This window comes from Salvia hispanica, chromosome 5 (assembly GCF_029641045.1).
Source record: "Salvia hispanica isolate PSC_SH4W2 chromosome 5, Shi_PSC_v1, whole genome shotgun sequence".
Classification (NCBI taxonomy): Eukaryota; Viridiplantae; Streptophyta; class Magnoliopsida; order Lamiales; family Lamiaceae; genus Salvia; species Salvia hispanica.
Window position 1 is genome coordinate 31,087,878 of NC_142696.1, and position 12,883 is coordinate 31,100,760.

The following is a 12,883-nucleotide window of genomic DNA, read 5'->3' on the forward strand; positions in this document are numbered from 1 at the left end:
TTTGTAGATGACACGAGTTTTGATGAAAAATTGATAAAGTAAGAGAGGTAGAGAAAAATATATAAACTAATGCTATCAAATTTTCAAATCTCTAATATCACATGTCACTCTATCTATCCAGGAAAAAATGTTTTATTTGTAGATGACACGAGTTTTGATGAAAAATTGATAAAGTAAGAGAGGTAGAGAAAAATATATAAACTAATGCTATCAAATTTTCAAATCTCTAATATCACATGTCACTCTATCTATCCAGGAAAAAATGTTTTATTTGTAGATGACACGAGTTTTGATGAAAAATTGATAAAGTAAGAGAGGTAGAGAAAAATATATAAACTACTAGATAGAAAGAGAAAAAGTAAGAGAGAGAGAGGAGAAATATTTTTTAACTAAGTTGAATTATTATTTTTTTTGCAAAAAATAAAATATCTAATTACTCTTACTTTATTTATTTTTCTATTTTATTCTCTTATAATTTTTCTTATTTTGTTATTTCCTTTTTATTTTATTTTTATCTTCATTTAATTTATTTAATTACAATTTTTTTATTTCATGTCCAAAAGAATCCTCAAACTTAATTAGGAGGGCGGGAGTATTTTATTTTATTTCTATCACGCATGATATATTTGTAGAAGCAATATGTTGTACGTGCACATACTTAATTCGTATCACTAGTTTTATGGAGTGTTTCGAGCCTAAGAGTCGATAGTACAATCATTTTACTTTGATGTCCAACAGAAGACCAAATCAGAAAGACAGATGAAGCCCTCTTATTGCTATTATGGGCTTTATTCAAGCCCATATCAATTTTAGCCGCCAGAGATTAAAAAGGGTTATTAATACTCCCTTCATTTTTAAAAATTATAAATATTTAATTTGAGGAGAATTTTAATTTATAATTGATAAAGTAAAAGAGTGAGAAACAAAATGTAGTGTTAGTAGAGAATTGCCTTCATAATGATCTGCATGGTTAATGTGTTGTTTAACTATTTCAAAATTAGAAAGTTCATACTTTTTAAGCAACGGACTAATAAAAAAATAGTTCATACTTTTTAGAGACGGAGAGAGTAGCAATAATAGTACTTCCTCCAATCTCAATTAAATGTTTCATATTTGACCGGTGCAAATTTTAAGAAATTGTTTGACTTTGTTACTAAAATAAAGTGAGTAGAAAAAAATTAGTGGAATGTGAGCCCTAGTTTTATTTACTCACTCCGTCGCATAAAAATATGTACACTTTTCATTTTTGTTAGTCTCATAAAAATACGTGCACTTTCCATTTCCGCCCATCCCATAAAAATATGAGCATTTCCATTTACGGAAAATTATGAAAAAGGGGCCGATCATCGCCCCCCATCCCTTCACCCTAAAGGGCCGATTGAGTGGCCATGGCCAATCTTCATAGGGCCACGATCAGCGCACCATTGCGGCCCTATCAATTAATTTTTTAAAAAAGTTATATTTAAACCTTCTAGCCACAATCGGCGCACCATTGCGGCCCTATCAATTAATTTTTTTAAAAAGTTATATTTAAACTTTTTATATATACACCAAGGGTCATATTCTAATGCTTATAGCATCATAATCCAAAATCAAGACCAAATCTCCACCCTTAGATTTTAAAATGAGTGGATAAGATTAAATCTTACGAATCTCAATAAATAGTAGACAAAATATCAACAAAAGGGTAATATCGTCATTATGTTATCATATGATAATTTTCGTAAATGTTTTTTTATATCAACATAATATATTTTACAAATATCAACAATATGACATAAGAATATCAACACTAGTACAAGAAAATATCAACACATATTTATTGAGATTTTTACATAGTTTTATTGAGATTTTTTGATGTATTTGTCGATAAAAATTTGGTTATCAACATTTACGAAAACTAAAATAAAAAATATCAAATTTCATCATCCGAACGTCGTCGGAACATATGCAATTGAAATCTCGTTGGAATCCTTATAAAATTATCTTTAATTTGATATATTTTTTGCGAAAAAATAGTTTAAATCGAGAGAGTTACGCAAATTTAAAGTTTTAAGATGATTTTAATGAGAGAGAATTGACATTGATACCCTTTAACTTTATTTATTAATTTTCTTAATTAAACAAAAACATATAATCCATGTGGCATTATTTCAACCCTTAGATCTTCTAATCTAATGGCTAAGATTTAGTCTTAGTTTGGGATTGCTAATTAGTTAGCAATTGATCACTCCCCTATACACCAATACCCTATTATTTATTTTTTTACTATTTTATCTATTTTATTTAATGCCAACAATTAAAAATAAAATATAAAAATAATGTTGATGTGAAAATGAGACGACTGTGTGATAGGCCCTGAGATAGGCCCTTTCATTGCTGGAAAATAGACCTATGAATAAAATATTGACGTAATATGAGGAAACGAAGATAGACCAATCCACTATGAATGTTCTAAAACTAAGTAGTACTAAAAATGAATATAACGCCACTCACTTTCTTCCTTTATTTTTTTTCATAAAATTAAATAATATTTTAAAATCAGGGCCGAGTAAAAATGAATATAACAATAAGTTCCTCTTTTTCCTTCCGTGCATCTCACAATAAAAGTCATATTTTACTTTTATCATAAATAATAAGTAGGTCCTACATTCTATCAACCTATTCCACTCACATTCTATTATAAAACTAACATATATAAGTTGGACTCTACATTTCACTAACTTATTCTACCCCATGTCAAACCAAAAAGGTCTGCTATTATTGGTAGAGATGTCTAGGGCTTACGGTTCGGACAGTTGACTGCGAAATCGTATCTGGCAGTTACAATTCTAAACCGGAACCATGAGATTTAAATGAAACCGAAATCGTCATTTTTGGAACGGTGTGCCAGTTTAGGTTCCAAAATTCTGGAACCGAAACCACTAAAAACTGCCAAAAAACCATGAAATTGAACCGAAACCGCAAAATATTAGCGGTTTGGAACGGTGAAAAACCGCTTGAAAATCGTGAAACACCATCGCGGTTCGATTTCATTTGAAAATTTCTAAAACCAAAACTGATGGTTCCGAAACCTAACCATGGGACGAAAATAGGAAAATAAAATAAAATAATTAAAAAAGAGCAGCCGCAACCCTTCTATCTTGAAGACGATGTTGAAACTGGCATTGCCGAAGCATTATAACAGCCTTTCACTTATACTTCATCATTCACCATAGCCCAATCCTCTTTTCTCTCTCCTCCTATCTCTCAAACTCCACCCCAGTTTAGAGATAGAGAGAGACGAGCAATGGATATGGCTATTGGTGCCCGCCCCACTTCCAGACCTATTCTCTTATCGTCTACCAACTTCAATTCCGTTAAAAGAAGCTCCACCAATGCCCCTTCTTGGCTCAAAAGGCAATTTTTCGGTGGCCCTTTATCTATTAAGGCGAATTTCAAGATTTTGACAACCCCTCTTCGGAATTCTGTTAAATGCTCTGTTTCTGAAGCTGCCACCGGTACTCTTATTACTTTTGATTGTGATCATTACCTCTCGCTTTATTTCCTCGTTTTCCGCTGTTTTCTATTTATTATGTATGTAAGTGTGTGTGTAGTGTGATGATATGCTTGTGTGGTTTAAGGAAATGTTATTTTTGCTTTACTTTTTAGGTTGATTGATGCTATGTGGACTGTGGAGTGTGTTTTTCCTGACTTTTTTTTGTAATACTCCATCCGACCCCTAAAAATAGAAACTTCTTAAACGGGACGAATTTTAATGCAAAATTGGTAGAGTACGAGAGATAGAAATAGAAAGAATTTCTATTTTTAGGGGACGCAGGGAGTGTGTGAGGTTTCTAAATACAGTGTTGTTTGTATTCAGAGAAGAAGCTTCAGTTAGTAAGAAGAGAAGGCATTCGAAATATAGCAATTGTTGCTCATGTTGATCATGGGAAGACTACTCTGGTTGATGCTATGTTGAAGCAATCAAAGGTACGTGCTCTTCGAGTCTTGCTAAGGAAAAATGTTTAGTGATTTACAGTCAAATGTTGCAAAATATGTATTTATTTGTTTTTCGAGCTTAAGTTATGTATGAGACTCGGGCATGGAGGTATTTGTGAATGGGGAATCATGGAAGTTCGTTCCTTTGCGTTTGTGCAGGTTTTTCGGGATAACCAGTTCATGCAGGAGAGGATAATGGATTCCAACGATCTAGAGCGTGAAAGGGGAATAACGATTCTTAGCAAGAATACATCTATTACATATAAGGATACGAAGATTAATATCATTGATACTCCAGGTCATTCTGACTTTGGAGGTGAAGTGGAGCGTATTCTTAACATGGTGGAAGGAGTTCTTTTAGTGGTACTTTGTTCTTTTCTGCAATATTGGATTACGTTGTCGATTTGTTTGTATTGTGTTGATCTTTATTTATTCATCTAAAAATGTGTAGATCATCTTATGTCAATTTAGTCTAGCTGCCTTCGATTTGCTAAACGATCTACAATGTGACATGAAGAAACCAAGTAGGATAATCTCCATTACTCTTTCACCACTTACCCTAACTGCTTTTACAATTTAATGTTTTTATCTCCCACTTGAGCTATTTTTTTTCATTCACTAATAGTCCCACCCTTTTTAGCAGGCAGCATTCCCCATGATTTTGTTGTTCCTTTGTCATTCCTTATATTTTTCCATCCATTCCTAAAAGTTGAAGCTTTCTGCACTGAAAATTATACTGCTGAATGTGGTAGTGGCTGCGATTTGTAGGTGGATTCTGTTGAGGGTCCAATGCCGCAGACAAGATTTGTCCTGAAGAAGGCTCTTGAATTTGGCCATTCGGTCATTGTTGTCATCAATAAAATTGACAGGCCCTCTGCTCGTCCAGATTTTGTCATAAATTCGACTTTTGAATTGTTTATTGAGCTGAACGCAACAGATGAACAGGTAACTGTGCTGTAAATCTTTAATAAGTCGATATATCTTGAACTCCTTGTTTAAATCATGTAGTTGCATATTGTGCTTGGAAGTTTTTTTTAATAGGTGGTTATTATATGATTGGCTGGATATATGTAACATGTTTTAATTTTATTTTAATCATATTTTTACGAGCTGGACTGCATGCCAGGTTTTGAGTTCCTGTTTGTATTAAGATACAAATAACAAAAGTCTTGACTGGAGAAAAAATTGATACCGCGGATTATTGCTTACTGCAATGTTTAGTGGTTTTTTTTTCTTGATGGCAGTGTGATTTCCAAGTTATATATGCGAGTGGCCTCAAAGGACAGGCAGGGCTTTCTCCTGAAAACTTATCTGACGACCTTGGACCCCTTTTTGAGACCATTGTCCGATGCATACCTGGACCACAAATTGCCAAAGATGGTTCTCTTCAAATGCTTGTAAGCAGTGGTCTACATGTCAATTTCACTTACTCTTTTGCATCATGCATATTTTAATGTTTATGAATTTTTTTAATTGTCAGGCTACAAATATCGAATATGATGAACATAAAGGGCGCATTGCAATTGGTCGTCTGCATGCTGGGATGTTGCGGAAAGGAATGGATGTGCGGGTAAGTTAAAACATTTGTGGTTTCTCTCCAAATCTACTCGACTCGATTGATATATGATTCTGGAGCATTGCAGTACTTTGCTTCAATTATTAAATGAAACCTCATTAGCTTAAATCTTTATTTTGTTCAGATTTGTACCTCTGAAGATCAATGCAGGTTTGGTCGAGTAAGTGAGCTGTTTGTGTATGAAAAGTTCTTCCGAGTTCCTACAGAATTAGTAGAGGCTGGCGACATTTGTGCTGTTTGTGGCATTGATGATATTCAGGTAGGGTCGGTATATCCTCGCTCTGACACGTGATGCATAATTTTTAGTTCTGACAAATATTTTTCACCGAATCAGATTGGAGAGACGATTGCAGACAAAGCCACGGGGAAGCCATTGCCCTCCATTAAGGTCGAAGAACCTACAGTGAGAATGGCTTTCTCAATCAACGTATCACCTTTCGTGGGCCGTGAGGTATATGTCTGAACATTTATAACCGTCATGAGTGAAAACAGTGTTTACTAATGAATCGAAACATCCTTTTTGGTGGACTGTAGGGGAAGTATGTCACCAGTAGAAACCTACGAGATAGGCTATACCGTGAACTTGAGCGGAATTTGGCAATGAAAGTTGAAGACGGTGAAACTTCTGATACATTTATTGTCAGCGGGCGTGGTACTCTACATATCACAATTTTAATAGAGAACATGTAAGAATCGAGCCTAAATTACAAGTGTTAGTGTTATACATTTTATATCAGTATATCTATGTGTATATAAATGTGTATAAAATTTCTCCAGGCGTAGAGAAGGATACGAGTTCATGGTGGGTCCGCCCAAGGTTATCAACAAAACAGTGAATGACAAGTTGTTGGAACCGTTTGAGGTAATACCAAGAGCTAAAAAATTAATATATCTATATCTCCTATTACTTGTATTCAAAGAGAAAATTTCCAATGAATGGTTTATGCAGATTGCTATTGTAGAGGTACCAGAAGAATATGTGGGGCCCGTAGTGGAACTTCTTGGTAGACGACGTGGACATATGATCGATATGCAAGGAACTGGGTACTGACCTTTATCCTCAATTTTGTTTTTCTTTTCAAGACGATTTTATTCTATTCCACAACTCAAACCAGTGACTGTGTAATGTATTCTTATTAGGTCGGAAGGCACGACCTTCATGAAATATAAGATACCAACGAGGGGCCTCCTCGGGCTGAGAAATTCAATTCTCACTGTAACTCGAGGCACAGCAGTTCTGAACACAATATTTGACGAATATGGTTCTTGGGCCGGTGATATCAGTACCCGTGATCTGGGTTCTTTGGTAATTTCCAATCCTCACTATCTTTTCGTTATCTTCTTACATGAGATTACTTTGTCCCTATTTGCGAAGCATCCCAAAGAAACCACAGTCACTTCACCTCGCCCTTCTTCTTCTTTAAGGTTGCTTTTGAGGATGGAACGAGTACATCCTACGCTCTTGCAAGTTCACAAGACCGAGGCCAGATGTTCATTGGACCCGGAGTTGATGTGTACAAAGGTCAGATAATCGGCATCCATCAGCGCCCAGGCGACTTATCCTTGAACGTGTGCAAGAAGAAAGCAGCCACAAACATCCGTTCAAATAAAGACCAAACAGGTGAGTCAATTTACCGAGCATTTCTAGCATTATCTGTCCTGTTTATTCTCTTCCAGTTTTGTTTGTTACGAATGCAATGACACAAGTAGTCATAAACTCCACAATTCGCTCTAAATTCTCGTTTAATGCTCGTAGTGGTTCTGGATTCGCCCATGGAATACAGTCTTGATGACTGCATAGAATACATTCAAGAAGACGAACTCGTTGAAGTAACCCCCTTGAGCATCCGGATGTGCAAGAACCCTAAGATGACGAAGAAATCTCGTTGAAAATGTCACTAGGAACAAGAGCTAGGATTATATGTGTGCCTGCTCTCATCTGCACACGGATGAAGCTGCCATCCTGGTATGTTTACCTTGTCAAGCAACGAACCTTCGCCCTCTGGCTAAGATCGTGATGCTTTTAGGGTTGATATTCGTAATCCGAAACAGGGAAATATTTTTGAACCTTCATAAGGTGGATTGAATACATAGAAATAGCAGAAGAGAGCTATAAATTTTACATGTATAATATTATTGTTTCTGTCTGGTATTGTTTAGGATTATTTGAGGAAATTGACTGCATAAAGAAACAGTTTTATGTGTGAATTCTTGTTTTCATTTTCTTTTTCATTATTGTAAATTGTTTTGGTGGGAAGTGTCAATAATTTTAAGATGGGAGATTCAAGTCAAGAGGAAAAGTTGTAAACATGTTCAAGGTGAAGAAAATTATTGTAAAGCAGAAAATTCTATTCTTCATTCTAGATTATCTATTACCACTATTTTGAGGAAGCTTCTCTTTAACTTTTATTCAAGAAAGAAAAAAAGAAAAAGAAATGATGCGTGTGATATGCCAAAGAAAACTTGTTCCTTCCAAATGGAGTACTTATTTAGTCCAATCTTCCAAAAAGTAAAATTAAATATTTCCCAAAAATGTGTGCGCGAACTGCATATGTATACCACAAATAAATAATTTTAATGATGCTGCTCGCTGTTTAATAGACAAAATAAATTTTGAGGTCAAGTATTTCTTTTTCTGGATTTGCATAGAAATAAAATAAAATATGTACAATAAACCCTACTAACATTTCTTATTGTGATCTTCAACTTATTAGATGAACAGATTTGATTTTAAATATAAAATTCTATTATAATCCTTATAATTAATCAAATGTAAAAAATTAATAGAAAATTATAAATTAATTTCAGTTATAGCAAAACATTATGTCTCTAAATAATTGTCCTTTTTAAAATATTATTTTGACTGTTGATTACATTCGACAACGTGTTGTTTTTTGTTGTTGTAATCGAATTATTAATTAATACTGTATACATTAACCTGTGTAATAAAAAATAATTTGTCTGATTTTAATGAATTAATTAATTAATCCATTTGGTTGGCACTGCTACCCAAGTCATAACCGCAGAATCACACGTTGAACAATGATTATTTAATATTTTATCCAAAGAATAATTCTTCATTACAAAGGAACTATTTATTAGCCGAATGTTTTGTAGAAGTTTCTTTTTGATACGTTTAGGTCGTGCTCGTACTAAAATAATTGATAATGTCCCACAAAATGAACATGTATAACAGTTGTTAAAATTGCTAATTTTGCAATAATAATTAAATGTCATAAGAAGAATTTATTTTATCAGAAGATAGAAGAAAATGACGATGATGTTTTTACATATATACGTACTGGTAGTATTTTTTTAGTGTAAAATAGGCAAAAAATTGCAACTCTTCAAATTGATATATGGAATCTGTACCAATATGTTGATGAAGCTCTTTGGTAAGATGCAACATAGGATTAAAGTCTGAGCATAACTAGACTTATGATGACTAGACTTATGTTAGAAGAGGATCTCAACTCCCTATAATAGAATAGATGATCTAACAACTTATGATGACCCAACAAACTCAGACATAAATCTTTCTAGTGTTTGAAATGATATGTAAATTTGATTTTGTTTAATATATATAGTACTAGTATAATTACTATTATTGTTGCACTGTTTATTGTTTGTTACATGTTTTTTCTTTTATTGTTGATTTTTAGAAAATAAATACTCCTTCCGCTCCAAATTAATTGCCGACTTTTACCATTTTTATCCGTCCCTCATTAATTGTCCACTTTTACTTTTACCATAAATGGTAAGTAGGCTCCACTTCCACTAACTTATTCCGCTCACATTTTATTATAAAACCAATAAATAAAAGTGAGACTCATATTCCACTAATTTTTTAACTCATTTTTCTTTATATTTCTTAAAACTCTTACCGGAACGAAAATGGACAATTAATAGGAGACAAATGGAGTATAAGTTATTTTAACTAGGTAAATTAAAATCAAAAGTTACGGTTAGAAAATGTAGGACAGTTATCGAAAAATTATTATCGTCCTGTTGCTATAATCTTATCAACAATATTTTCTACGACATGGGCTCTTCATCAAATAAAAATAATTAACAATGAAATTTGAGATTTATCTTTGAAAATATCATGGTTAAATTTGTTTTTGTTATATTTTGAACCCTCGTTAATTAGGAGACAACCGATGAAAATATGGTAATCCTTTTGTTTATTCCCTTCGTCTGCTAGTAATCGACCCAATAAACTAGATCTCAATGGGTTGTTATTGAACTCATAATTTATCAAATTAACTTAAAAAGAAACGGTCAGTTGGTATTTGAATTGTCATTTACTACAACTAAATAATTACTTTAATTATATTTTAAATAATATATAAAATATATAGTTTAGTACTTCGTTTTTTAAAGATAAAAGCTCTTTTCTTTTTAATCTGTTTCTAAAAATAGAAAATTTTCATTTTTAGAAAATGGATCTCACGATATGCTGACACTAATTTCACTACCTTATTTCGTCTCCCTTACTCCATGTTTGGTTGGCGGGAAAGTAAAGTTGGCAAGGAAAATGATTCCTGGGAAAATGAATCCCAGGAATATGATTCATAGTAATTTTACTTTCCTGTGTTTGGAAAATATCAAGATTTTCAAATTTATACTTAATTTAAACACCAAACAAAAAATATACTTATTATTATTTTTATTTATAAAACATAATAATATTGTACAATTTTAATAAATTATTAATTATAAATAATAATAATTATATTATTATATTAATTACTACGATGGATAGTTTAAATATGGATTATTCATCTTAATATATAATAATATAATTATTATTATAGTTACATGGAGTATTATACTCATTTATTATAATAATAAATACAATAATTATTATATTATAATTATAATATTTTACATATAGTATAATTGAATAAATTTTATAAATTAAATGTGCACTATGACTTTATTGATTAAATATTAATTTATAAAATATAATAATTATTATTTATTATATGATTTATATTATATAATTATATTTTAATTATTTAATAAATTATTAATTTATATTATGAATTATTATAAAATATAGTTATAATTATGATAGTTTTAATATAGTAAAATTAAGTATGATTTATAATTTTAATTTATTTTTAAAAAATTGTCATTAATAATAATGATGATGATGATGATGATGATGATGATGATGATGATGATGATGATGATGATGATGATGATGATGATGATGATGATGATGATGATGATGATGATGATGATGGTGGTGGTGGTGGTGGTGATGATGATGATGATGATGATGATGATGATGATGATGATGATGATGATGATGATGATGATAATAATAATAGTAATAATAATAATAATAATAATAATAATAATAATAATAATAATAATAATAATAATAATAATAATAATAATAATAATAATAACTGTTATATTGCTTAAATATGTAAGAATCCTAGAACTGGGAAAAAGAATACCTAAGAAAAGTTAGGATTCAGAATTCTGGAAAGTTGTACTAACTTTCTTTGTTCTCGGATTCTGAGTACTGTCCTTGTTTGATTAAAAATCGAAACAAACATAGGAATTTAAAATTTAAGGAATTAGATTACTTTCCTAGACAGAATCCTGGCAATCAAACATGGCCTAAAGTCTTTAACCATTTATTTTCTTCATCTCTCTTATTTTTAGCAAATTTGCATTAAAACTTGTGTCATTTTAAAAGTTTCCATTTAAAAAAACGAAGGTAGCATTCATTTTGAAACAAATTAGAGTTTAATAATTAATTTAATATAATTACCATAGTTCGATAATCAATTATAAAATTAATACTACTACTAATCATGTTTTCCTTTTTTTCATTTAATTGTAAGAAATGTAATCTATCCATCTAGAAGGTTCTATGAAGTAAGAAGTGTGTAAAGTCTCACATTTCATTGAATAATATGATATGATTTCCATATTTATTTTTTATTACTATGATATTTAAGAATTGAAGAAATCGTGACAAGATTTCTAACAGAACCTCTACCGTTCATGTATCACGCGATTCTTGACAAAAGATGACTTTTTATTTCTCATCTAATTGACAAAAGTGCCCCTCCATGGTGCAGCAATCGTTTATTCAAGGGATATTGGCATGTAATATTACGAAACTTTCAAAAAGTTGGGTTTTTCCCACGAACTTTAAAATTGGCAAATAATATCACAAACTTTATCCTTGGTTTGTTTTTTTCCACCAATGAAAAAATTCCCACAAATAATATTATGATATGAATTTGTTTTCGTAATTTCTCGACAACAATTTTGAGAGCTTCAAGTTTTTCAATCTTTGAAGATAGTTTTTCTTGAAGCACACCCTACAAAATTGTTCTTCAATCTATTAAAATAACATGAATTTTTTCATTCGTGGGAAAAAACAAACCGGGGGTAAAGTTCGTGATATTATTTGCCAATTTTAAAGTTCGTGAGAAAAACCCAACTTTTTAAAAGTTTCGTGATATTACATGTCAATATCTCTTTATTTAATTACTCGTAAGGAGTCATTTCATTATGTTTTATATAGATAACAAAGATAATTTTATATTTTGTGGGATAATGAGAAATTAGACATTTTATCAACATAAACAGTTGTAGGCTTGTAGCAATAAAAATACTATAAAATTGATGTTTGGAATTGTTAATCTATGATCACTAGACCAAACTATAAGTTATCCGAACAATTAAAGTTATGGTAATTTCAGCTATTGAATTGATTAATTCGAGTCTATTGGTGGGCTTCTAGAAAGTCGCCCAGCTGGCTAACTGTTTAACTAAAAATACTCCTATTTAAATTATGAATTTATTAAGGTCTGATCCATATATTGCCTGTCACATACCTTAAAATAATTATTCGATTAAAGTTTAATTCTTCTTCTATCTTAACTTTTGTGAGAGGTAGTATAATTTTTTTAATTTCTTAATGGTTTCTGTGGGGACTAAATTGCTAAAAATATATACTTACTTTTAGAATATTTTTACTTGGAACCATCGAGATAATTAAGTACTCCTAGATAATTCAAATTTCATCTTAAAATCATGGTGCAATTGGATAATCAAACTGAAAGTAATGAGAATCAAATATTTAAAGTGATCAACATTGCCATTATAGTAGTCATTCTCTAAACTGTTCCTTTTTTTGATTAATTTGTTAATATGATCCCTTTTAGGATAAAACGGTAAGATTTTTCTTTGTAGATTTTAAATTTGTCAAAAGAAAATAATTCCTAATTCAGTTACAAATACAATATACTAGTACGAAATAATAAAATATTGGTATGAATCAAATGTCTCTAT

The 12,883-nt window shown here is 31.2% G+C and overlaps 1 protein-coding gene across 1 annotated transcript; it reads left to right on the top strand.

The window, feature by feature from the left end:
* The first annotated feature begins 3,221 nt into the window (after positions 1-3,221).
* On the top strand, positions 3,222-7,765 carry SVR3 (elongation factor family protein). Its single transcript, XM_048085543.2, has 14 exons — positions 3,222-3,500; positions 3,863-3,972; positions 4,141-4,344; positions 4,750-4,926; positions 5,226-5,378; positions 5,462-5,551; positions 5,682-5,816; positions 5,892-6,008; positions 6,092-6,243; positions 6,335-6,419; positions 6,507-6,601; positions 6,698-6,863; positions 6,983-7,178; positions 7,314-7,765. Exons 1-14 carry the CDS (start codon positions 3,290-3,292, stop codon positions 7,445-7,447), a joined length of 2,025 nt encoding a protein of 674 aa, XP_047941500.1. The 5' UTR covers positions 3,222-3,289; the 3' UTR covers positions 7,448-7,765.
* The last annotated feature ends 5,118 nt before the right edge of the window (positions 7,766-12,883 follow it).

What these genes read in the sequence shown, in the direction of transcription:
- SVR3 (XM_048085543.2), top strand. Translation starts at nt 3,290, where the DNA reads ATGGATATGGCTATTGGTGCCCGCCCCACTTCCAGACCTATTCTCTTA. An exon ending in CTATGTTGAAGCAATCAAAG is followed by an intron (nt 3,973 to 4,140) that starts GTACGTGCTCTT and finishes GCGTTTGTGCAG; the next exon opens with GTTTTTCGGGATAACCAGTT. An exon ending in CACCTTTCGTGGGCCGTGAG is followed by an intron (nt 6,009 to 6,091) that starts GTATATGTCTGA and finishes GGTGGACTGTAG; the next exon opens with GGGAAGTATGTCACCAGTAG.